The sequence below is a fragment of the Chelon labrosus genome (assembly GCF_963514085.1).
Source record: "Chelon labrosus genome assembly, chromosome: 22".
Classification (NCBI taxonomy): Eukaryota; Metazoa; Chordata; class Actinopteri; order Mugiliformes; family Mugilidae; genus Chelon; species Chelon labrosus.
In genome coordinates, this window is record NC_140355.1 from 4,571,473 (window position 1) to 4,597,998 (window position 26,526).

Genomic DNA, 26,526 nt, shown 5'->3' on the forward strand with positions numbered 1-26,526 from the left:
GAATCAATATGTTCAGAATCAGTATGTTCTTTTCATTAGGTTCCTGTGAGCAATAATACACAGCGATCTAATCCTGTTTACCTTCATTATTCTTACTTCAATAGTTGGCTTAGTAATCTTTAATTTTATTGTAATCATTTTATTATTTATGAGTAATTACTTAACCCTCATTGCTTAAAACAATACAATGTCATATTTTGTACAGGGACCACCGGGGACACAGGGTCATGTGGGTTTTCCTGGAATAACGGTAGGTGTTTGTGACACTGTGTATATTTAAAAAAACAAAAACAAAAAAAAGAGATGACTGGCTGACGATTTCCATCTTAACAGGGTCACAGAGGACCAGATGGGGATAAGGGAGATCCAGGACCTAAAGGCGACAAAGTAGGAAGCAGTAACAATGAGAGAACAGAATACCACACTTTATACAGAGGAATGACTTTCTTATGTGAGGAGACTGATACAGCTCTCATTTATTCATGAAGAATACAACATGAAACAACATTTAAAATAGCTGAGCACAAAGACTGCGAATGAATAAACTGCCTGCTTAAACAAATATTATCATTTATTTGTTTAAGCCACACACAAAAAAAAGAAACGGTTGTAATGTGGACCTTTTTGTAGTCTTATCCTAAACTTCTCTGTGAAGTTTGCTCACGTGGGTATTAGTGTTCTATGTATGAATTAGATAGATGGATAGATAGATAGATAGATAGATAGATAGATAGATAGATAGATAGATACTTTATTAATTGAAAACTGGGAAATGATCAGTTTGGGATCTAGTGAATTTGGAGGCCAGGTCAACACCTTGTGCTTGTGTCAGGCTGCATCCTGCTGGGGATGGCTGCTGCCATCAAGGAGTGTCATTGCTATGGGGAGGGGGTGCCTGGCCTGGTCTAGGTGGGTGCTACATGTCTAAGTAACATCCACATGAATGCCAGGTCCAGAAGTGTAACTAGTCCTTTAAGATCTCCTCTACAGAAAGTCAATTTCTTAGTGAGTAAGAAAAGAATTAAGTTTGAAGTAAGGTGCTCTGTTTATGTTCCAGGGTATTCAGGGGGCAGCAGGCATTAGGGGCCCTCAGGGAGACAGGGGCCCCATCGGCCTCCCAGGTTTCTTCGGAGCTAAGGGCCAGCCTGGCCCTAGTGGCACAGAGGTACAGTCTACAGAACTGAAATATTGCATACAGTTTACATTGGAAACTGTATGCAAAAAGGCTTATTTTTGACACAGACATTTTTTACGTTTTTATGAATTGGTTATTTCTAGGGTCAGCAATGGAAAAAACTCAAGCTTAAAAATGTTTGAAGAAATTATCCCTGTGCTTTTTTAATCTTGAACTTACAATGTACTGCTTGTTTAAATGTTTGTTAACTTTGCATACCAACCTGGAAGGCAGTGGCAAACTAACTCATCTACAGCATTTGCAGTATAATACTGTGTTGCACGTTCTTTTAGCCAGGAGAAAGAGGGTGCCTGGTGAGAGTGAAACGCAAGATAAGCTTGACTGGTTTTATATTTCTTCATTCAGGGCACAAATGGTGAAACTGGGCCTCAGGGAAAAGAAGGCAGCCGTGGGTTAAAGGTCAGTGGGGATTTGTGCGTCTGAACACTAAAAGATGTCAGATGACTTCATATGTTAATCCAAATGTCAGGTTTAACTGTGTAACATTAGAGCTTTCAGTGGCCTCCTGAATGTGGATTTAACAAACACTGGTCATTCCATATATATATTTAATTGAAAAAAACAACACCAATAATTCATATATGTGTTTTTCTGACGCATCCAAGCCAAAGTGAACAATCAAGTGAAAGAAATCAAGTTTTAAACTGTATAACTTGTCACAGCTGGAGTTATAACTGTACTTGTTTAATCCATAGACTGTATAAAGATGGATGGCGGAACTACTTCTCAAAAGTGAAGCCAAAGCAAGTAGAGCTCCCCCTGGTGTCTGGCTGCAGTATAGGTCATAAGCTCCACCTCCTCCATGTTAGTGGATGGGACTTGGGCCAAACTAAAACACTAAAATACATTTCAAATACATTTTTTTCAAGGATGGTTTCTGTCATTTTAGGTAGTTAATATAATGTTGATGCATGTTTAAGTGTCAGTTGTTTGGATTGAATTGGTTTTAGTTTTCTATAGAAACAGGATGTGACATAATGCGACAACCAGTTGCTATGCCAACCGCTTCGTAAAAGCGTGCTGTAGGACTCTGAGAGTTGTAAAAAAAATAAATACAAATAAGTAGTAGTGTATAAGTAGTAGTGGTAGTAGTGTATAATCCAAAATTTCCTTGTAACTGGTGGAGGTAGAGCAGAACGCAGTATTTATTGAACAACAACACAAGGGAGTCTGGCAGAAGTGTGGTTGGGTCATCAATAACACTCTCGTACCACACTGTGCAGACTCACCCGTACCCCCCGTATCTATCGAAAAGTGTACATACAAGAGTATATAAGAAAATAAAAAAATAAACATAAAAATAAATAAATATACAAAACATATATATATAAAATATACTAAACTATATACATGTAAATGCAATAATATGGATATGAGGATATGTGGTCATGTACTGTACATTTATGAATATCACATATAGCATATAGTGAGATATATAAGATATGTAAATGGTAGATATAGAAGATGCTGCTCAGTCACAGTAAATAATATCCTTGTCTTTGAAGGGGAACAGAGGATCAGATGGACGTAACGGCAAACCAGGACCCAGAGGGAACAAGGTACAACACGATGTACAACCTACAATTGTTAAAGGAGCGCTCCATTGCAAAGCATTTGTGAGGATACACAAAAGGAAAAATAATACAGAAATAAATACTTTGACAAATACATAAACATTCATTTAAAAATGAAGGAATCAATACGTATAATGAACAATTACATGGGACATTAAGTCAATACATAGAGGAATAAATTCAAATGTAAATAAATATAGAAGCAAAGTTAAAAAAGAAGTTCATGTCCTTTTATTGTTATGGCACTCTGAATGAATGAATGAATGAATAAATGAATGAGAGAACCTGACAGACACCACCTTTCATCTGCAGAGGCTCACCATGTCTCACCAGTCATCTTTTTTTAAAGAATTAAACCCTTTTATTTTGTAACTCTGTCGTCTGTCTTCACTTTATGTTGTGGCCCTCGAGCTGGGTCGTAACATAAAACATTTATTTATTCCTGCATTTATTTTTAATGTCATTATTGGTGCGTTTAATTGCATACAACTTTGTTAAGCCTTTGCCTTTATTAAGGCAGTTATGGTCCTCCATAGTAAAGTTTATGTGCATTGCAGTATTAGTTATTTCATACTGATCTCTTCCGCTCTTATTTTTTCCAGGGTGTGACTGGACAAAGGGGCCACCCTGGCCAACCGGGCCCATCGGTAAAGTTAAAGTCTATGATTTGACCCAGATCTGGTTCAAAATGCTAAATGTATGTCATCTATATAAGTTAATCTCCATACTTATAACAGTCGTAATTTCAATACTTTTTATCATTACTGATCAGACTTCAGCACAGCAGAGTTTACCTCTAGGCTCATTCTTTCCTGATACATGTTGTTGGGGAACTGTTGTGAGTACCTTGGTACTCATATGTCATACTGACCTGCCAAGAGAAAAAGTAATTTTCAGATATATTGCACTACAAAAAGAGTTCTATGGGATGAACAGTTTGCATGTGTGTCTTTGTGTGTGTGTCTGTTTTTTGTTGTTTCCATTTAGGGTTTGCCGGGGCCACCTGGACCAGAGGGAGCAGAAGGAAAGCCTGGTACACAGGTTCCCATTCTCTATCATATTTCAATCCCATCACCTGAAAACGCTGTGTCTGAATGTGTGTGTGTGTGTGTGTCTGTGTTTGTACTCTCCTGCCTCATACATTTTATGACATGGGTTTAGTCCCAGTTTTGTGTTCTGGAGAGACGCTGAATTGAAAACCCTAGGCTTCTTTAATATTATATGTCTGCTGAATGCAAATGTTAAAACATGACATGCTGAAGGACTGCTGAGATGGAAATGCCCTAAATCTGTCAACAACCCTGACTCCCAAGTGGAGCGAAAGGTACTCTTGTGTGATAATTGTTGGCTCAGACAGCAGGAGGCAGTGTTTGTTCAGGACAGTGCTCCCTGCTACCTGTGGTAACCTGTTTGGTAAACTGTGGAGAGTTCGTGCTTTTTCTCTCTAATTTATGCATGACTGTATTTTATGCTATACATCAGACCGGCGCAGTCTTGCGGTAGTGTTTTATGTAAAATAGCAGAACAAAAACTAAATAAATTAGTTTATAAATGATCCAAAGACACTATGTCTAGTAGATACATCCCTCTACACCTGCTATAGAACTATCAAGGTGTGTCAGAAGTGTCCTACAAGACGCCTACTGTATGTTGGCTTTACTGATTCTCCAAGCGAGCAAATTACCAGTCACGTGTTTAATTTCCAGTTCTCCTTTACAAATTCTACCAGGGCTCTCTGATATTTGGTCCAGCTACCTTTGTTATTTACACTTTAGCCTGGTTAATCCAGTCCCAAGTCCCATCCTCCATTAGCAGCCTAACCCCTGCTCAACCTATTCTAAACATCAGACTAAAATTATTTCTTTATAGTTATTAAAGGAGATGAGCTACACATGCTTGGTGCCACTGTCCTGCAGCTTGCAATATACGCTATGGCTGGCAAACATCTGTGCTACTTACATTAAGATAAGATAAGATGAGACAAGTTGAGATAATCCTTTTAAGATAATCCTTTAATTTATCCCACGGTGGGGGAATTACCTGCAGGTGTCAATGTTTAAAATGTTAAAAATGTTTTTCCATTGCGTCTCTATAACCTAAATTAAACTAATGGGGTAATGTAACACAAGGGACTGGTTTTACACACTTGTGAATGAGAGGCGCAGCTGCCAAGAAGGCTTGAGGGTGTGAAGATCTCTCATTAGTTGGCTCTTCTCTGCCTTTTTTTAGATGAGCTGCTGGAACCAACAGTGTTGCCAGATACAGCTGATGGTTTCCAGCCCAACAGCTGTTAGAAAACACCAGAACACACACACAAAACCTCCCAAATTATTGGATCAATATTTTGTTTTAGTATAATGGCCCAGCAACAAACTGCAGAAGTCAACCACCATAACTATTCACCTATGCAGGACTTTTGAAACTTTTCAAAGCAGCAGTGCACATTCAGTTCCATTCATGCACCCACACACACGCACACACTGTCTTAAGAAGAATAATGCACTTTGGTTTTGTTTAAAATCACCATTAAAAAGTAATAAAAAGAAAAAAAGAAAAAAGAAAAAACACATTTTGTTCACCCAACCGACTCAAAACAACCTTACTGGACGTGAAACTGCACAATCTTGCAACACTGGCAACCAGCTACAGAGCAACTGTCTGGCAATTTGAATGAAACGTATACGCTGTCGCTGACTGTGCAGTACAAAGAAGTGTTTTCTGCAAAAAACTTGATAAAAGCCTACACTAGATGACGCTGGTCTGATGTATATTAAAAGGATGTGTTTTACCTGACTGTGATATTGGTTTAATTCTAACAAAAAGTTGGAGTCATTGTCATCTACAGTGTTTTATTTTGTTTCTCTGTTTCGTCTTCTCATTATTTTTGAGAAAATGTGCAGTAATAATAATGAAAACTGAAAACAATTTAGATGAGCTTGCACTCTTATCGACCTCTGCTGCTAGGAAAGATTGCATTGTCTGTATTTTGTCTGTCTCTGTTACAGGGTCCCTCTGGAGCACCTGGCAATGCAGGCAGTAACGGACCGACGGTAAGACTGTTAGCCGCAGAATGACCTCAGCAGCTCATGACATCATACCTTCAACCCTTCTCTTTTTGGCTTTTTGCCACGGCCTGCAGGGTTCAACAGAATAAAATCACATTGTTACAGTTTTACAAGACAGCCTGGGATAAAATTATGGAAGATTTTATAGATGCGTGAGCAGGCAATAAATGAGGCAACAAACACCTCAGCAAAAGGTTTTACAAGACAGAGCAGAGCCTGCTACCAGCCAGTGAAACATATCAGGTGTATTTACTCAGAGTTTGAGTCATGGCTGTGACTGATGCTTACACATAATTGATGTAATTATTGTTGACACATTGAACTAATATGTGCCCGTTGATCGAATTCCAAAGCATTAATCTGCTGCTATGACAGATTTTTCTGCAAAAGCTTGAAACCTTGCTGCAGAACTTTGCTGCTGTTCAGCCATAAGATCAGCCCAACACTGATGTTGGGAAATAAACTGTTTTGCGGTTGCAGCCACAGGGAAATCTTATTTTCTGCACCTGCTTTTCTGCACACAAAGGGGTCTTTCCCAGCCATTTGCTGCAAAGTTAGAACCGCGTTTTCTAGCAAAACAATGAAAAACGCAGGCAGATGGATTGCTGTTGGCTAAGAAGCTTTTACAGTCACCACATTATTGATTACCCAAGTTAACAGTTAAAGAGTCTCAAATAAAATTACTAATGACCAATTTCTTATGCATACTGAAATTTAAGAAGTAGAACTCATAAATCCGGTCTAATGGCATGGAAACAATTAAATGCCCGATTAAACAACTATTAGTAAAATTCTAAATCCACTAAATTAAACTAATCATTTAACAGCTCATTGCATGTCTGTTAATTAGAGGAAATAAATTACATTTTTTCACTTATTATACAGATTTGCATTTTTTTGCAGTTTGTTTTGCGCATCTCTCATGGCTTCCACTGCTACTTTTCCAGGGTTTTCAAGGAATTGCCGGAGAAAGAGGACCAGATGGCCAACCAGGCTCTCCAGTAAGCTTTGTTGTCATGCTATTGTTGCCATTGGAAGACAGGCTTTTGGAAGACAAAAGCCTGTACGTACAGTATGAAACAGGTTTTCTGTGTCGTAGCAGCCAGGCATAAATTAAGTTTGAGAGGAATGCATCCACTGAAGCCTATAGCTCAAGAAAGAGCGGCTAATCTAATGTGTAATTCTGCTGTATTGCTTGTGAAATAAATACTGAAGCCAATAGGGTTTACTCATAGCAAAGAGACTTTACCTTGGTGACAAGACAAGATGAGATTTGTGATGTTAGATGTAGTCAGCTGTTGTTGGTCAGTGACTAGCTCCAATGTATGAGCCAATGGCGCAGCCTCACTCATAAGCCGATAGTGGGCATGCTCCATTTCAACGTTGGAGCACAGCGATTAACAAAAAAAAGCTGAGAGATTACCTTGGCCCAGGGAAACAGAATTAAAAGCTAAATCACACAGCTGCATGGGTAGGAGAGAGCGCTAGCAGCAGTCAAAGCTTTATGGACTGCAAACACGTGGGCCCAATCCCTGCCCTATCCGCTAGGCAACTGAAACAAAGGCAGACAGAAGAAAGTAGCAACAGGAAAGAGCATATGCCACTGACACAAGGGTTTGATTTCTGTATGCATTAAGCAAGCTAGATAAGGTTAGCCGTTTCTCACCGCTACTGTTTGTGCCAGGCTAAGCTAAACAAGACACACTAAAATTGCCCTCATCCAATTCAAATCAGATATGATGGTATTCGCAAAACAGCTCCTTAAAAAGGGTCCCTTTATTCATCGTCACTTTCAGTGGACTGTGTGGGCTGCTGTAATGTATGCATAGGAGACATGGTATTGGCGGGTTCTTGTGCTCTCTGGACATGGTGTGTTTTTACCTGACAGGGGCCACCAGGGAAGACAGGGCATCCAGGCTCACCAGGACCCACTGGAGAAAAGGTACATCTTCACTCAAAGGAATCTGTCTCATATGTGTAGTTTGTCATGCTATGTTATGTATATATTTTTATATATATACATATATATATATATATATATATATTTTTTTTTTTTCTCAGGGTTTTATGGGGAAGACAGGCATGGAGGGACCCCAGGGCCCAGTAGGCATGTATGTAAGTGATTCTTCGGCAGGGTGGATACAAGGAATGCACCTGCACTACTTTTCCCTGCATTACATTCTGTACACATATGCACTACATGAACAGTACGCTATATTATTGCACATTAAGACGCTGGATAGTCTGGTGGATAGTCTTGATTGGGTTCACTATATTTAATTCAACTTTTATTAATATTTCACATGCTTTATAAATACAAAGATTAATATATAAAAATGTTTTTTGGGGCATCTTTTTGCTTCCAACCTTCATGCAAAGCTCCCAGACAGCTAGCTACGTTAATGCAATTGTTATTGTACGTAGCTAGCTCTGTAAGGCAGGCACATTCCACAAAAATGTCACTTTCTTTTTAGTTAGCTAATAATGTCTATCCAGGTCAATGCTACAATTTTCTGTCAAATGTTGTGTGGTGCTGCATGAACCATTTGTTCCATTGACATTGATCCATTATCCATTAGGGCATCCAGGGGACTGAAGGCATGCGCGGGCTTCCAGGTTTCATGGGAGAAAGGGTAAGTTCATTCCTCTGTTACCTATCACACCTAAGCTAATTTGGTATGGAGGAGCTTCTTTAGTTTAAGAAATAAGATGAAAGTTTCATAGATGTTGTTTTAAACACTCACTGATGTTAAAAGTGGTTGAGTAGTGATCCAGAGAGGGAAAATGTTTTCTCTTTAACATTTTTGACACTGTAGGTGAGTGCAGACTTTGTAAATATTCTGTTTAAGTTGTCTGTGAAGGTTCTCAGTCATCTGGGCCATGGTATATCCAAAAAAAACCAAAGGGACATAGCGTAGCGTTTCTTGAAGATGTTTTACCATTTATCCGAGTAGCTTCTTCAGTTCTAAATGACCCGTGGGGAGTTTAAATAGGCACATCTGTGGGTGTTACCCACCTGAAAGGGGTTTGCAACATCTGTAACGACGTTACTTACTTTAATTGGATAAATTAATTTTAATCCAGTTTTCCTTCCTTAGTAAAGGTGTCTCGATGTGTCTTTGGGGGACGGATACTAAGGCTGTTGTAAACTGATGCTAGTCCACCTCCCCTGTTCAGTGAGGGATTTTCCGATTTTACTCTTCTTTCAAACTCTCTGTCTTCTCTGGCTAAAATGTGGACGTTGTTATCCTCAAAGGAGTGCCCTTTGTCTTTAAGGTGTAGGTGGACAGCTGAATCCTGGCCTGAAGAGCTGTTTTGTTCCCACAATGTACCAGTCTGTTTGTTAGTCCCTGCACTGAACTGCATAAACTACATTGCTCTATTTTTGCCCGGGTGTTTTGTCTTTGGGGTGAACAAGTTTCTGCCTCAGTGTGTTACTGGGTTTGACGTGAACAAGGACCTGGTCTTTATTGAATATTCTCCTGAGTTTCTCTGATATTCCAGTCATACAAGGGATGACAATGTTTCTCCTCTTGTCGTCCTCTCTTCCTGTTAAACTTGTGAAGATTTGCCTTTAAGCAAAAAGGCATTATTAACATTAACTATGACAAATAATCACAATAACATTTTCTTCTTTTCTTCTGCACCAGGGTGAGCCAGGTTTACGAGGTTTACCTGGACCCGTTGGGAAACCAGGCCCTGCAGTAAGTGTCTGCAGTTTATTCTATTTCTTACTTCCAACCCCTGGGAACTCTTTGGGGCATATGAGAGCAGGATTGAGTATTTTACAGCAGATTAGATTAAGACAGCAGCTATGATGGGGTCATACCGAGGAGGGCTTGGTAAATAAAAATAGGCTAGAGATGGACTGCCAGTTTATGGAGGCAAACAGGTGGCAGTGATTGATTTTGTTGGGGCCTCAGGTAGAAAACCTAATGGTGAAATGAGTGAGACGGCAGTTTAAAGTGATAAAAGACAAATAGATTGCTCCTCTAACTTGGTCCCTGCAGTTCAGACTGAGTGCCAGGTGGACTCTTCAGATCGACAGTTTGCATTTACACTACATACAGTAGATGTCACTCTTCCGAAAATCACCAAATTGTTCAATACCAATACTAATCTTTTTAATAATTATGATTTATGTAGGGATACTTGCTGTTATTGTTGTTCTTATCTTTGATCTTTTTTCTAAGTATCTCATATCATTTTTAATTGATACTGGTAACTTGTAAGCCTACTTATAAACATGAGAATGCAAGAAATGGTATGAGATCTTGAGGTTTAGTGGGCTGAATGCATGCAGACGTCTATCACAGTTAGCACTAACCTCCTACAACTTTAAAGTTAAACTAGACGCCGAGAATGAAAGTTCTAAAAGTTCAGAAATGCCCTTAAATGCAAATATATACTCTATCCACAGAAATAGGAATCATGTCGAAAGTCTGCCTACCCAATAAATCAGTCTTCTACTATTTTTGTGGTTGGTTAGATTTAGGAATAAGAAAGTCCCTCTTGCATGGACAAAGTTAGTTTCGGTAATGGATGTGGGACTGTTTTCTGAAGTTCAAAGTCCTCCGTGCTCTGTCATTGCACCCAGTTTTCGCTCACTCGCACGGCTGCCCACTGCTGTGGTGAAATCCATCAATCTGTCATAGACTAAAGTCATACGATATGGCTGGATTTACCAAATTTGGGTATGAACACTAAATACGGTGTTACACTCGGAACTTCAGTGTCTACATCCTTGAATGCTTTAAAAGCCACACTCGTCGGGAAACAGGAAATAAAAGAAATGAAAAGCTCAGATGTATAGCACGCAGCATCTGTGATGATCACCTGTGACTTTCTTAAAGGTATGACTGTACAGTCATCAGTACTTGGGGTTGAACGACTTCCAATTTTTTAAAGTCAACTAATATGGGGTGAATGTCGAGTTGACATTGACTAGGCCATGACATCACACATAAAAACACAGTAGAAAGTAATGCTTTGCAACAATGAAGTCTATATTCTTGACCTGAATTCATACTGTAGCATTTCACACAGAGGAAGCTACGGAGGCTTTTCTGCAAGGTAAATGAAGCTTGAACACTTGCTACTGTGGGCCGTAGACCACGTCAATGCCATAAACACCGTCAGTCTGACTCTTCCAATATGTGGCTCTCGCTCTGCAAACTCTCAGCTCTACCATAACTCTCGTCTCTCATGTAGTGCATAAACTGAAATCAAGGACAAAAAAGACGCTCTACAACCACAACAACAACGATGCCAAATATTAGAACACAACTGAACTATATGTGCTTGTCAATACTGTGTGTTGCAGATATGTTTAGTTTATAAATCGACACTGTCAATAGTGTTTAATAGCACTTTGCAGGTGCAAACTCTATCTGCAACCCAAGAAAAGAATAATCCTTTATTAATCCTTTCTTTACATTTAAGCCATCCATTCTTACACACACAGAAGAACAGTGAGCAGCCACACCATGGACATAAAAGGGAGTGCCCTTACAGTCCCAGATCAGCTCATCTAGCCATTAGCCCACAGCTGCTGACCCAAACACAGCTGCTGGGTTATACATCATTATTATGCATTTAACTTTAACATATCCCCGTTGATTAGATGGTCTCTATTGATTGATAGAATGTTGGAATACACCGACATACACCAACTACAAAGGCAAGGAAGAATAAAACTACCAACAAGTCGACATTAAGGTAGACAACAACACAATTTACAATGCATAAAAACTCAGCGAGATGTGGAAATGATTTCAGAGGGAAGGAATGCATTTGTTTGAGTTCAGTTATTCACAAAATGTGTTTTTGTGAGTCACTACTTCCACTTCAAACTTCCTGCAGTCTAATTTGTGTCACAGCATGATGTTTAAAAGGCAACAATGAAGGCAAGTCAACTATTGAGTACATTCAAGATGAGTCTAACCTGGAAACAATCAAAGCATGCATAATTAATGGTTCGCAATGTTTGCCTGCAAGGATGCACTTCAAAAAAGATCAGCATTGTTTGGACTCTGCAGCAGAACTGAAGCCTTGAATTTGTGCATCTCTTTGTGGGAGGGATAGGGAAAAGAGGTTATATCAATACTGTTAAATACTAGAAAAATGCCCCGAATGGTCAGATATGGAGGTGTTTGTTTACATGACAACCAATCCATAGAGGGCTTAGAAAGAAACTAAAAGAGCTCAGACCCAAGTGTGGGATGTGGGTGTAATTAGCATGTTCTGACTTGTTGTGCTTTCTCAGGGTCGACGAGGTCCTCCAGGAGAGAAGGGACCCCGGGGGCCTCAGGTGAGACAAACGTTCAATAGGAGAGTTTGTGCCCTAAATCAGAGAGAGCTCAATATTTAGCTTCACTCACCTATTGTTGGTGCAGTAGAACTGGAATGTCAGATGTCATGATTCAATTATCGCACAAGATAAAAAAGACAGACACAGAAAATATGCACGACATAATTCGTCAAACATCATCATTTACAGGTGATTGAGTACTCAGAGAAAGAAAGTGAGCAAAATATAATTTAACATAAATAATTTTAAATCTTTTGTGGAAAAGTAGAAGAATCAGAATGATAAATCACTTTTATATCTAATTGTAACTGTACGTTTTGTCCTCGCAAAAGTATCTTTTCAAGTTAGATTTAGCATTAACTTTGCCGTTCTTGTATTTTATTAGCATGCTGAAGATAAAAAAACATCCTTACTATACAAAAAATAGCTCATCAAGCATACTGTAAAGCGACTGATTGTTGTTTCTCACAGGGTCGCCATGGAGATGAAGGACCCAAAGGGATCCAGGGCCCGCCAGTAAGTGATGTTAGTCTTGGTCTAGAATAGTACTGCCTATCCAGAGTAAGAAGCCTGTGGTATTTTAATTTTTTTATGTTACCTCATCAGCAAATCACACCTAAATGTTAAAAGTGACACAAATGTTCAGAATCATGGGGGAGTTGTTTTTGCTTTATATTCTAGACTGACACTCCTGACTTTTTAAGTGATCCTTTTCACTAGTTTATATCTCTGTTTTACTCGAGCAAATCAATTCAGAGCAAGACTTTTTCTGTAAGAACTTTAATGAGACTTCCTTTGCACAAGAACAATGCTGAATCTCTGCACAGTTCAATATCAGTAATAATGAATTAGGTAAAGTAGTGTACAATTGTGTGGGCGACAGTGGTGTAGCACTGACGTCTCACAGTAAGGTTTTGGGTTCGAAACCTCTGGTCGGCTGGGGCCTTTCTTTGTGTGGAGTTTGCGTGTTCTCCCTGTGCCTATGTGGGTTTTCTGCTCCAGCTTCCTTTCATCATCCAAAGACATTCTCGTTAGGTTGATTGGTGATTCTAAATTAGTGTGTAGAGAGTGAATGGCTGTTCGTCTCTCTGTGTTAGCCCTGTAATAGACTGGAGACCTGTCCAGGGGGTAACCTGCCTCTTGACAGCTGGGATAGGATCAAAGCTAATGAATAACGAGTGGACAGTTGTGTTGACAGAAAATGAATTCCATTAACTTGTCAGGGTGTGCTGCTCTTAGAAAAAATGTTTAATTAATTCATGATGTCCTTATAACTCAAGCAGGTGTTACATCATTCACAATTTATAACACATAAGAAAATCGTTTAAATGTCAGCAGTCATTCTCTCATGCTCTACTGATGCATAAACCTCATACTACTTTGTGTACAGTGCGTGTCTATCTTGGCATGTGTGCAGTGTCTTTTTAATTTGAAATTGACAACCCATTGATTGAAAGAAGTCACCATTGGCTGATTGTTATTGATAAACACCTTATGTGATTTTTAGGGTCCTCCAGGTCTCCCAGGTCCTAATGGTGCGATTGGAAAACGTGGACCCGGGGGAAGCAAAGGGCCCCCAGGACCTCAGGGGCTGCAGGGGCCAGCAGGAATCCCAGTGAGTGGGTACCTACCATCGGCTGTTTTTTGTTTTTTTTTGTCTTTTGTCTTGTAGTCTGGAAAGATAAAAATACATATTTTTTCATTTCAATATAAGCATGGGAATCTTTCATTGATCCATTGCAATAGAACTGCACATCTGACAAGGGTGTTTTGTTGGGTCTCCTCAGGGCCCACAGGGTGCTGATGGTTTATTAGGCGCAGCAGGGGAAAGAGGACCCCAGGTAAACAACACTTAACATAACAATCATGCAATATTTCACTGTGAGATCTTTGTCCATGAAACATGCATGGATGTTCAATTACCGAACTGACACTGAAACTTCCAGGGCTTAGATGGACCACCTGGAGATGAAGGACCACCAGGAAGAGATGGGCAACAGGTTGGTATATTTGTGATCTGTTTTTTTGCCATAGATCTAAGTTTTAATAGAACACAACTGCACCTTGCTGCCCAACAAATCTAGGGTTTGCTTTATTGTTGGCAGTATGAAATAATAGTAAACTATTTATAGACTGGAAATAAAACTGCATTTTATAGGACAGCAAAACTATTCACACTTTATTAATCTAGCACACTTTTGTAAAAAAAAAGGTAAAAAGCCCAACATTAATGCAACAATAAATAAAATATAATGTCTTTATTCTCATTTTACACATGCAATGAAATTGATAATGCAGTCCTTCATAGTGCAAAACAGCAAAGCGACAAGATAATGGTAAAGGGCATTCTTGCGCAAGCATGAAACACTGCACATTAGCTTGAAATTTCCCTCAGTAGGTAAGTATGAAGAGTAAATTAGATTTTATTTCAAAAATCTAATTATTTTATAGTAAGTCCATTGCACAGTGGTGCAGTGGTTAGCACTGTCGCCTAACAGAAACAATGCTCTGGGTTTTAACTCTCCGGTTGGCTGGGTAGGGCTTTTTCCTGCATGGGTTTTCTCTGGGTGCTTTTCTAACATACCAAACACATGCTTGTTACATTAATTGGTTATTCTACACTGCTCAGGCATAATATTAGGACCACTGACAGGAGAAGTTAATAACATTGACCATCTTGTGACAATACAATGTTCTGCTGGGAAACTTTTGGACCTGGTATTCATGTGGATGTCACGTAGACATGTACCACCCACCTTGAGTAGACCAGGCACCCCCACCCCATAGCAATGACACTCCTTGATGGCATGTAGCCTGACACAGGCACACACACAAAAACGCTTTAGGAACAACTAAAAAACATGAAGAACAGCACAAGGTGTTGACCTGATCAAGTATCTGTGGGATGAGCCACAGAGGCCGCTCCCCTCAAAAGCCCCCTCTAACGACATTCTGTTACCAGACACCACAGGACACCCTCAGAAGGCCCATGTCCATTGTCTGATGAGTCACAACTGTTTTGGAGGCACAAGAGAGACCTACACAATATTAGGAAGGTGGTCGTAATGTTAGTCCTGATCGGTGTATGTCATAGCACCACAGCAGATATGTGGACATGTAAGCTGTCAATGTTTTGTCTCATCAGGGTCTGCCTGGACCAACAGGAATTGAGGGCCCCCCTGGAAGGAAAGGAGACCCGGTCAGTGATAACAGCATCAGTCTTTGCATTTCTGTTTATTCAATCCACAAGTTACTTAATGTAACTAGTCTGTTCTCTTATATCTCTTCACTGTTGGCAGCCATTGCAAGAGGCATTGTGTTTTCAGAAATAATGGCTCTGATTGGTTGTAGTATTATCTAATTGTGTGCAGAGGGATATTTCTCTCTCGAACACAACCAGTAATGAAATCCAAATGGCTTGTTACCAGAATCATATTCTGATAAGAATGTAGTCTGGCTACACCAGGCTACTACCAAATGAAACACAAGAAATGCTGTATCCATTTTATTAAAGTCACACAGACTCTACAATGAACCTGCCATGCTTGGCAACCTTGACAAATGACCCCTGTTGGGACTTTATGAGAGATAAGACTGATCCCAGATCAGGGACCTGTATGGTCCAGGATGGGGGTCTTACAAAACATTTGTCTGCAATGTGAAACCCACAAATGTACTTTGTTTAATGCTGCAGAACAGTCTACAAAGGAATATAACTAACCAGAACCCTGTTATCAATAACAATTTCTAATTTCCTTTCTTCTTTTGCATCACGTTTGACAGGGGGACCTAGGTTCTTGTGGGAAACCTGGTCCTCAGGGGCCCTCAGGAGAGAGAGGGCTGCAGGGCGCAAAAGGCCTACAGGGACCACCGGGACCAATCGGCATTGAGGTAGTTGAACTTCGCTGCTGTTTACACAGACATGACCATCACCTTAAATGATAACAGACACGCGTTCAGCTGCTCTCTCATTATTGACAGAGCAGCTCTACAGGAGGTGACTTTTCCAAGTCAGTGAGGAATTTACCTCCGCTCTGTTTACTTCATGGCATCAAACAAACAATCTTTCCAAAGTGTGTTGTTATGGTGAACAGATGCACTCATTGTGTTTTTAGTTCTTGGAAGAATTAAACTCTCAGCTGAAAATGTCCAAAGATGTTTTAGGTGCATTGTGAAATACATGTATTGGTTTGAAAAGCTTTCAAACACCATCACTGCTGATGATGCAATGATGATAATACTTAACTCAGACCCTTTGGAGGGTTTTCATATCTTGAGTATAATTTCAGCATTCACAGTCTTTACTCAGCTTCATCAATTTTTTGCGCAGTCTGTAAATTTAAAATTCACTCGGAAGCTTCTGAAAACAAAACAGTGGAGCTGGAGTCTTAAATTATTTATTTAGCAGATGAAGCAGTGACTTATTGGCTGCGTTAAAGTTTTAAGTGTTGTATTAAATAAAATGTGGTTTTGGTTTTTCCTCCTTCTGGGCTCAGGGATGATGGACTTGAAGATGCAAAAATGACATCGATCAAACTTAGTTTAATGTCTGAGCAGCGTAAAAATCAATGAGGTGTTCTGACGGAACTGCTAAACTTCTGCTAACCCTTCTTCCGCAGGGGGAGGTCGGGCTTCCAGGTGAAGTCGGAGATCCAGGACCTAAAGGGGAGAAGGTAAACATTACCACTCGGAAACGGAGGTTGAGTTTTCTGACATTCTTGACGATGTTTGTGGTTCCTGATCAGACTGTGGTTGTTGTGGGCAGGGAGAGGTGGGACCTCTTGGTTTGCCTGGTCGAGAGGGCCCGTGGGGAGCCATTGGAGACAATGGGAACAGGGGCCCAAAAGGGGAGAAGGGCCACATTGGACTGATGGTAAGTTGTAGTCATCAATAGTTTTTCAGCAGCTGTATAAGCAGTGTAAATCTAAACTAATGTAACATTTAAACAATAAATCTGCTGCTGTCCTGTATTTTTATTACCGACATCAAATTCCATAAAGATTTCCAACAATAAACTGATCATACAAGCAAGGCTTGACTGACCCACCCCACCAAGCACAATCCTCTAAGATTTATTGACTTTATCTGTGGTATCGATTAAATGGTTCCTGATGTCATGTTCATCCTCTTGAACAGGGCGAGCCGGGGCTGGTGGGTGAATTGGGGCCTGCAGGTCTGGCAGGGTTACAGGTGAGTTTATTGTCACAATGTATTGATGCTATCGATCATATGCTGCTCACGGTCCTTCTCATATTAACCTTTATTGAACACGTGTCACCCACTGACACACCTGACATGTTTTTTGCTGTTCAAACCGGTACTGACATGTAGTTTTGTCTGAGGTGTTATTTCTGCTTATTTTAGGGAATCACAGGTCCACGGGGGCCTCCAGGGCCCGATGGACCACAGGGAGAGAAGGTAATGCAAAATCAAAGTATTTATTTATTTTTTAAAGGAAGGAGTTGAAAGGAGATGTAAAAATAACCCAAGCCTGAAGAGAATACCAAGAGTGTACAACGCTGTCATCAAAGCAAAACGTGGCTGCTATAAAGAATCTAAATATACACTTTGGGGTTTACCTCCTGTTCCCATATGTGTTCCTTCATCGTTTTAATGTTTTCAGTTTTAATCTACAATGTAGAAAATACGTACTTCAAATAGTGCTGTAATGTTTATATGCACCTATAAGTAGAAACATGAACTGTGGCAAATACAAGGATGCAAGGAAAAAAAAAATTTATACTTTGAGTGATGTTGATTGGTATTTCTGGGAACATAACATAAATACATGTGATGCCTACAGTCAGAGGTCACAGCTTTGTATCTTTCTGAATTTATAGTTCATTCATGGTTTATGTATGTACATTTGTTGGTTGTTTGCTGTAGCACAAATGGTTTCAAAGTTTCAGGTTTTTTATTTATTATTATTTCATGTATTTGTTTAGGGAGCACAATCACAGGTACATTTCTTAATAATTAGTTTGTTATTGTGAAAAGACTTTGTTGCATGTTTGATTAAGACATGACTACTGTAAATTTTTGATGATAGGACATTTAGTTATCTCGCTGATGATGGGAAAAGAGGAGGCGTCTTTGAGTTTACTTGATTAAGAAAATCATTCAACCCCAGAAGACAACTATCTGCTCAAGGTCATTTTGTTAACTGCTCCTGGTTGCAATCAGTGCAGCTTCTCAGTAATCACCTGACTGAGAGGACCCCTGCCTCAGCAGGCACATTCTGGCTCGTTTCTAATATGCCATGTTCTTTAGCCCCTACAGGGCTCTGATTGAACCTAATCAGTTGAATTAGAAGAAACGTTAAATGAATTATATCTTTTCATCCATCTCTCCAGGGGGAGTCTGGACCTATAGGAATTACTGGACCTCCAGGGTCAGAAGGGCCTCAGGTAAACATTTTATTCCATGCAAGGTGTTATTCAACATGATGTACTGTACAGGTATGTAAAAAAAATAATTAAAAATAAAACGTGCTGTTGCCTCTTTCATAGGGAATAAGTGGACTACCTGGTGTCAGAGGAGACCCTGGGAGGCTGGGACCACCTGTAAGTGTCCTCTACTCAGGAAGTTGATCACCTTCTTTCTTGTTTGCCATGGATATAATAATAAATCTTTATCAGTTGTTCTCACAACTGTATGATGAAATAAGTCACTGTATAGTGCGAGATTTTTACATATAGATGATTCCACTCCATGGAGCTCAGATTACGTGAATGACTACATTGCTGTACTCTTCTGTCCATTATTACATGAAGCCCGGCCAAATGATTTGATTGGCGCGGCAGATCATTCCCGTGGCATGGTCTGTTCCCAACGTTAGGGCTTCATGCCAACTTTTCACACCACTATTTGTGTTCAGTGCCAGGCAGAGGTGGTTTTTCGAAATAATGTGATCAGACAGATGTAAATATAAAATAATGCTCAAATTCTGGTAATTCAAAATAGTGCAATAAAAACGAGTATAAATAACATCTTTATGCCAAAGGTGCTCATCTGTTTCAGTTTTAGCAGTGGCCTCTGCCATTTTTCCTGTGTTTTCATTCTCTGTCTGCTGTGTGTGAAGAGTTTGTGCCACTATGCCGCCAATTTGTGCGTGGTCATGTGACTGCATGGCTACATCTGATTGGTGAAACACAGTCATGTGGTAGATCCACTGGAGGCTTTTCTCTGGAAAGCTTATCTAATGTGTAGAATAAATAGTAAACAAACGAGTCGAGTGTAACCCAATGTAGTAGAGCAAGAGTATGGTTTCTTCTTCACCAATCTACTCAAGTAAAAGTAAAAAGTATGATGTACTCAAGTTACTACCCACCTCTGGTGCCAGGTAAATCTTTGTGAAATCTGGTATTTCTGGTGACATACCTGCACTGGGGCACTGGTAGCAAAGTATTTTAAAGTATAAGAGCTGAAGAGGGTGGTAACATAGACTGTATGGGTAGTAACCATAGCAATGGAGATGGAATAACCTACAGCAACTGGCAGTACAGTGGAGCCAGTGGAGTCATGAAAGTAATTATTATTTATTACAAATTCACCACCTCTGGTACTCAGGAAGAATAAAGGACTACCCAGTAAGCGTCCAAGAAATGTTTCTGATGGTACATTTTTTTCAAAAAGAATCTCTGCGTTCAAAGGTCTAAAATAGAAAGAGACTGATAACAAAGACGAGACAGATCATCACTGGTCCGACTTGTCCTTGACTGAAAGAGAAGAGAAGGGGAGAAAAACTGCTTTAAGTTTTAATAGTAATTATGGATCATGGTGCGGTGGTGCGCAAATATACAAGGACATAGATACTGGATTTAGCCTGCATCAGGTGGTAATCCCCTTTTTCTAACATTGGGAGCAATTCTCAGCTCAACTCTCCAGTTGCAAAGTCATCATCAACAGGAATATTGTGAATGTTTTACCTTATTTGACCTGATGTTCGCATAGCTGAGCTGAACGCTGAAAAGTTTAATCGTTTACTTGAAGTTGCAAAAGCACTAATGAAAACCCCCAAAATGTTGACAGTGTGACTGTATCATATGTTTGTGATGTCTGAATGGTAGGGTCCAGTAGGACAAGTTGGAGCTCAGGGAGACCAGGGAGCCAAAGGGGAGCCTGGGACGCAGGGACTGAAAGGAGATCCAGGAGCTCCAGGCCCACCAGGGGAACAGGTTAGTGTGGTTTTAGTGTTACATTACATTTAGATACAAATTTGTGCCTAAATGAATGGTGCTGTGCCTTCCTAACAAAGTTCCAAATGTATTTATATTGTTTGGCTGTGTACAATAAACCATCAAAACTAATATTGATTACTTGTGCAGGCAGAAGAGGGTCTTCCAGGAATCCAAGGTCCTCCAGGTCTGCCAGGGTTTGAGGTGAAAACTGAAAACTATTGAATAACCTCTGTCTGATTTTTATTATTGGTGCCAAAGGTTATTTTTTTTTCATTCTCAGTTGCTCTAACTTTGTTACTTGTGTCTCATCCTTTTCTTTTTAGGGGCCTCCTGGAGAGATGGGACCTCGGGGTCCGCCAGGTCCTATAGGGGCTCCTGTAAGTATTTGGATGTATACAGCACATAAACACAGCAGATAATGAAATGAAGATGATGCCTTCAGCAGCTGGGTTTAAATGCAGTGTAGCAGTTGAAAGTAGTGGTTAATCATTCATTAAAAATGTGTGTTGCCTTGCATGTCTGAAAGCAAGCAGAAAAAAATGTCAAAAATCTTGTTTTGTAGGGAGCGCACGGAAGACCAGGACCCGAAGGAAAGCAGGGTATGAAAGGAGAGAAGGTAGGATCCTCAAATGAACTTGACTTTTGTTTGACTCTGTCTCTTTCAACATTTACTCCAAGCTAATATACAGTAGATTAAAGCTTATTTGCGTATTTGTTCCTCGCAAGAAAGCAATTAAGAATATCTCTAAATGTGGCGCAAAGATCACAGTCCTGGATGATTCAGCGACACATGTAGTTTCTGGTGGTAACGCGGTTTAACACTACAGGTCACAGGATTCTAGGGGCAACAAACTATTGTTAGAGAAAGACGTCAAGAAAGGTCAAGACTCCAGTGGCACTTATAGTAAATGGAACTTGGCCTTCATCATGGTCATTAAGAAAGTAAACAAAAGTGTCATGTTAAATGGAAACAACCACTCATGCACATATACATATAAATAAACACGGTATCTCCAAGGTCATGTGACATCAGACTAACAAATCATGTTCCTCCACATACATATACATAGCATCCAGGAAACACCTAACAGTGTGGGTTGGGCATGTAGAGTGGGTGGGTGGTTTTTGGCCTGTCATTGAACCAGAGAGCCAAAAGAGAGGAATGCCCAGTAGAGGTGATTAGTAAAGACAGAAAATAAAAACAGCATAAACATAAAATATCCAAAAGTGTATGGATGCAAAAGAGTTAAATGATGCATTAAAGAATTCAGGCAATAACTGCTCTTTTTCCACGGTTCTGTGATGTTTTTATGCTGCACTCAGCATGAGTGGACAAACACCAGGGCTCACTGTTGTTACAGATATTGCAAGCGCTAAGCTCACTGACAAACACATTATATGTCCTGTGACTACTTCATAATGTCAGTCAACTCGTGTTGCCAGTTTAAAGTTTTAAATGTGAAGCTGCTGCAGAAGTGTTCTGAAGCATTGGCAGCGTCTCAGTACAAATGTTTTTTTTTCCAGGAATGTCTTCACAGACGCACAATGCATAAAGGTTTTAATGCTTTCATCAGTGGGCCATTGGCTCAGTCGCCTTTGAGTTACTTTATTTGATGTTACATAGTGGCTTAACAGACATTTATTTAAATGAAAATCATTTAAATAAAATAATTGCCGCTTTAAACTTTAAATATCTGATTATGCCTCCAAAGTCTTCATTCAGCCAAAGAACAGTGGAGGACTAGCTTATCCTGCTGTCTTACCGGTACTGTGAAGAACATGCAAAGCTGATCTGAACTCCCCTAACCTGTTGTGTAAATACTGTCAGTACAATACTGTTAGTTACACTAACTAATACATTAACTAATATTCTATATCAGATACATATTTTTTTCTTTCTTCATTTCCTGACTGGATACACATAAACAACATTCAAGCTGCTAATCATCTACTGATCCAATTAGAATTTGTCCAGAAAGATACTAATTTGTTTTTTCACTGATTACTCTTTCTCTCATCCTCACAGGGAGACGATGGCACGATGGGATCACCAGGGAAGACAGGTCCAGCTGGAAGGAGGGTAAGACCAGTCAGTGTTCTTTTGCAGGAGAAAGGCAGGCATAAATAATGTAAAGGCGAAGCAGGCAATGAGCTGCATCAAAGCAAAAAGGTCAATATTGAGAGTTTATCTCTGTTTGCAGTACTAATGCAACTTGAAGAAATAGCCTTCGTTCAGAATTGAAAACAAGAATTTTTTTGCTTGTTTTGCATAAAATCAGAAGTGGCCGAACGCAGGCACTCCGTCAGCCACTGCATGAACACATTCATGCATAAAACATCAGGTGGTTTTGTGTGTGTTCCCTCTTGCTTTTTTTTTTTTGCCTCATTGAAAAACATGGCAAACTCGTCCTCAGGGGAAACGGGGGAAGGCCGGAGCCAGAGGAACCAGGGGAGAGAGAGGACCAAAGGTGAGATATATGGAAGCACGACCACAGGCTTTGTGTGCGTGTGCTTCAGTTATGATGTATGACTGGAGGTTGTGTCTTGTCGCTCAGGGAGAAAAGGGAGATGGAGGAGCAAAAGGTCTCCCTGGATGGTCAGGGCTCATCGTAAGTCATTTTATTTTGGTCTGTCCCATTCAATGATTTAAAGAGAAACGATCTGTGAAGTAACGCATTTCACAAATAGAGTGCATGTTATCAGTCAGTGAACTGATATCAACTTGATTTTTTTTAATTTATTTATTTCTTACCACCAAGGGAATCCCTGGCTTACGCGGAGAGCCGGGAGATCAAGGTGAAAAGGGGACGGAGGTAAACAAGAATTAACAAACACAGATTCAGTGAATACAGTTTGGCATCAAAATAACAACCACAAAACAGTGGGACAAAACACCTTTTATAATGACTATACAGATATGCTTTTAGCCGCATTTCACATTCTACTTGAGTTTTTCACTTTGCTGACCTGTTGTCTGAGTGGAGGTGAACGTTTAACTGCAGCCCTTGTGTCCTCAGGGTGAGAAGGGAGACAAGGGACTGCCTGGACCACCTGGACCCGATGGCAGGAAGGTGGGAGCTGTCATGATTTGATGTGCTGAGAAATGTCACTAACATAATGTATGCAGAACAAACAATAAGATTTGGTTTGTAGTTTGTCTGTGGCTTGATGGGAAGCAAAAAAACATGATGAGGCTTATTCCCCTGGTTCTGTTACGTAAATGCAATAAACAACAAAGCACATGCCCATTCACTTCTGACAGAGGAGCTCCACCCACATGGTTTATTCATTGAAGCCATTAAAAGCACTGGAGACATTACATCATAGCTACCCTGTAATTATCTCTTTCAGGGTTTTCGTGGTCCTGTTGGATTGCCAGGTCCAGTGGGCCAAACGGGAGAGCAGGTACACAGATTATAGACCACAGCTTGTATCGTTATCTGTTGTGTCATACAGTAGATTTTTGCAACATGTAGAAATGTTTTTATGGTGTTCAACATTAACGAATGGGTTTGGTTTTTAGGGAAACATTGGTCCACCAGGACCAAGGGGTGCACTGGGGATGCCTGGACTGCCTGTAAGTGTAATCTGAGTGACATCTTAAATATTTACAATAAACTGATAGCTGTGCCTGTTCTCAGGAATGTGACGTCTCAGAAACGCCTTGAATTTCTTGAAATTTGGCACAAACTTTCACTTTCAAGGACATCTAGTACGTGTTACTCAAATGTCACTATGATCTCTGTTTGGCCATAACTAATAACGAATTCATATGCTAGTATGGCCAATATGTCTGTGAAGGTTCTCAGTCATTGGTCATTGTATATCCAAAAAAAAAAAAACGCTGAAAAACAAGGGCAACTGCATTTGTAAATGTAAATGTACTTTATTTATATAGCACCTTACATCGACCCACAGGTGAACCAAGGTGCTTTACATTCAAATTTGTAAGGTTTCTTGAAGACGTTTCAACACTCCATGTAGCTTCTAAAAAACTGGTGGGGAGTTGCGATTTACTGCAAACTCGAAACTCCCACAACTAATGTCTGTTAACGACCAGATACTAACCTGTGATTGGAAGAATCTGTTTAATTTTTTTCCCTTTCCCTATTCAATCACCCAGTATTGGCCAGAGACTCCAGTCTAAGGGTGTTAACAGGGGTGAGACCTACTGGGGACAGATGTTACGACTGTGCTGTAAATTGATGGCAGGACAGTCCACCACCCGTTCAGAGAGGGGGTTTATAATTCGACAGAGATGGCTTCCTTTAATCCTCTTTCACACCATCTGTCTTCTCTAGCTAAAATGTGGACATTGTTATCCTCAAAGGAGTGTCCTTTATTCTTCAGGTCTAAGCGGACAGCAGAATCCTGGCCTGAAGAGCTGGCTCTCCTGTGTTGAGCCATGTGTTTGTGAAGGGGTTGTTTAGTCTACTCTCTAGCCTGGCATAGCCACATTCACATCTTATCAGAATATGAGTCTGGTAACAGCCATTTGGATTTTATTTGGGGGGGCGGGTTTAACCGATACAGAGAAAGAATACCTCTGCACGCAATCGGATCATATTACATAACAATCAGAGCAACAAAGTTGGTGGCATTAAGTGAATTAAGCAAATTCAGCAAATTCCAAAATCGCTAGTTCTTTTACAACGCAACGCGATAACGGAATCTAAACATATGGCTCCTCTGACCATTTTGTTGTTAACAAATTCAACTCCACAGTGCTCAGATGATATGTATGACAACGTCACTCTACCTCTTCTGTCCACCACCACATACAGTAAAGCCCACCCAAATTATTTGATTGGCCCCGCAGATCTTTGGCAGAGCATAATCGATTCCCAACAGAGTGACTCCAGACCAACTTTCCACCACAAAAAGTTTGTAGGCAGGGAAGTTGGTCTGGCTTCCAGGCTACATTCCACACAGTTTTTACTGTTTTATCTTATTGTGGTGGTCCACCACAAACTCATTGCTTTTGCTGATATTGAGATATTGAGTTTCAGGGGATTGTTACTGCACCATGTGAGGAGGCTCTCCGTGAGTCCGAGTGGAGACGGCATGTTTCTTCAACTTATGGAAATTATTCACCGGAATCACACATCACTCAGGACGATGATAGCTTTCACCGAAAAATATATACCTATTAAATTAATTCAGAGTCTTCGCTGCTTATATGAGCCTGGACAGAAATGCATTTAAACTCCAACTTTACTGCTTGGTGGAGACGCACAACTGAGAGGCATTCATTTTAACTGTGTGCATAAATATTTTATTGCTTTTCTATTTGGCTTTTTATCCTTCTGGCTATACAAAGTTCATACAGGAAATACACTTCTTACTTTTCTAATTTTTATTTTTTTTTTGTCTGGAATATTTCAAGCAGTTCATGTGTCACTCAGATATTTTTGACCAGATTGTTTGAAAGATGGAGAGAAAGCACAGGAGTGGAACGTGTGACGGGAATGTTAATGTTTCATAATAACCCCTGTCACTCCTGTAAAATGCAGATTGTTATCTGTCAGCCAGTGACTCTTTTCCTCAGCTGCTAGTCGGTTGAATCATTCAGAGCTCAGCAACACATTATGAATGTATCTTTGGGGGAAAAAAAGGGAAAACTATTGACTCTGGGTTATAAAATCTTTGACGGCGTGGAGACAGGTTCTTAATGCAGCTGATAAAAAAACACTCTTAAGACCTCTGTTGATAAATGTGCTTCGTAGTGGAAAATTATACTAATGGCCTTTTCTTCTACTGTTCTCTCCTCCGTTGCAGGGTTTGTTTGGATTTAAGGTATGATATAATCAACTCAAGCACCCCTCACATCAGACACTCTCCCACTCTTCCACGCCGCTATCTGCAGGAAATGGCATGGAGTGCTTTTTCATGTTGATGACACATATAATCATAAAGCTGTCACACAGAATGTAATTGGATCTTGCAGCAGTCTACATTTCCACATGACTGTATTTTAATGGCATGGTATGTGAAGAATCGTATGTTGTGTCTAATGTATTGAATTCTCCTTGCAGGGTTTGAAAGGCTATCCAGGTCTGCCTGGGCTGCCTGGCAGAAGGGGCCTCCCAGTAAGTTTATAATGGAAGTTGAAACTATCTCTGAATAAATGTTGGATGGATTTGATTAGAAATTTTGCATATTATGATATAATAAAGCATTTAAGTACATTAGATACTATTCA

At 40.0% G+C, this 26,526-nt stretch overlaps 1 protein-coding gene across 1 annotated transcript in view; it reads left to right on the forward strand.

The window, feature by feature from the left end:
- LOC311507870 (uncharacterized protein) overlaps positions 1–26,526 on the forward strand; it is a gene marked incomplete at its 5' end in the record, with an annotated part of 97,024 nt that overhangs the window by 62,280 nt on the left and 8,218 nt on the right. The window contains 39 exons of the mRNA XM_084572410.1: positions 206–250; positions 334–387; positions 1,058–1,165; positions 1,541–1,594; positions 2,701–2,754; positions 3,372–3,416; positions 3,757–3,810; positions 5,775–5,819; positions 6,782–6,835; positions 7,723–7,776; positions 7,896–7,949; positions 8,414–8,467; positions 9,485–9,538; positions 12,100–12,144; positions 12,616–12,660; positions 13,652–13,759; positions 13,932–13,985; positions 14,091–14,144; positions 15,290–15,343; positions 15,928–16,035; positions 16,764–16,817; positions 16,910–17,017; positions 17,281–17,334; positions 17,509–17,562; positions 18,498–18,551; positions 18,654–18,707; positions 20,214–20,321; positions 20,472–20,525; positions 20,648–20,701; positions 20,887–20,940; positions 22,351–22,404; positions 22,739–22,792; positions 22,880–22,933; positions 23,084–23,137; positions 23,342–23,395; positions 23,676–23,729; positions 23,848–23,901; positions 26,103–26,120; positions 26,360–26,413. Of these exons, the coding sequence (XP_084428536.1) occupies positions 206–250; positions 334–387; positions 1,058–1,165; positions 1,541–1,594; positions 2,701–2,754; positions 3,372–3,416; positions 3,757–3,810; positions 5,775–5,819; positions 6,782–6,835; positions 7,723–7,776; positions 7,896–7,949; positions 8,414–8,467; positions 9,485–9,538; positions 12,100–12,144; positions 12,616–12,660; positions 13,652–13,759; positions 13,932–13,985; positions 14,091–14,144; positions 15,290–15,343; positions 15,928–16,035; positions 16,764–16,817; positions 16,910–17,017; positions 17,281–17,334; positions 17,509–17,562; positions 18,498–18,551; positions 18,654–18,707; positions 20,214–20,321; positions 20,472–20,525; positions 20,648–20,701; positions 20,887–20,940; positions 22,351–22,404; positions 22,739–22,792; positions 22,880–22,933; positions 23,084–23,137; positions 23,342–23,395; positions 23,676–23,729; positions 23,848–23,901; positions 26,103–26,120; positions 26,360–26,413 (2,295 nt within the window). The remainder of the gene's footprint in view (positions 1–205; positions 251–333; positions 388–1,057; positions 1,166–1,540; positions 1,595–2,700; positions 2,755–3,371; positions 3,417–3,756; positions 3,811–5,774; positions 5,820–6,781; positions 6,836–7,722; positions 7,777–7,895; positions 7,950–8,413; positions 8,468–9,484; positions 9,539–12,099; positions 12,145–12,615; positions 12,661–13,651; positions 13,760–13,931; positions 13,986–14,090; positions 14,145–15,289; positions 15,344–15,927; positions 16,036–16,763; positions 16,818–16,909; positions 17,018–17,280; positions 17,335–17,508; positions 17,563–18,497; positions 18,552–18,653; positions 18,708–20,213; positions 20,322–20,471; positions 20,526–20,647; positions 20,702–20,886; positions 20,941–22,350; positions 22,405–22,738; positions 22,793–22,879; positions 22,934–23,083; positions 23,138–23,341; positions 23,396–23,675; positions 23,730–23,847; positions 23,902–26,102; positions 26,121–26,359; positions 26,414–26,526) is intronic.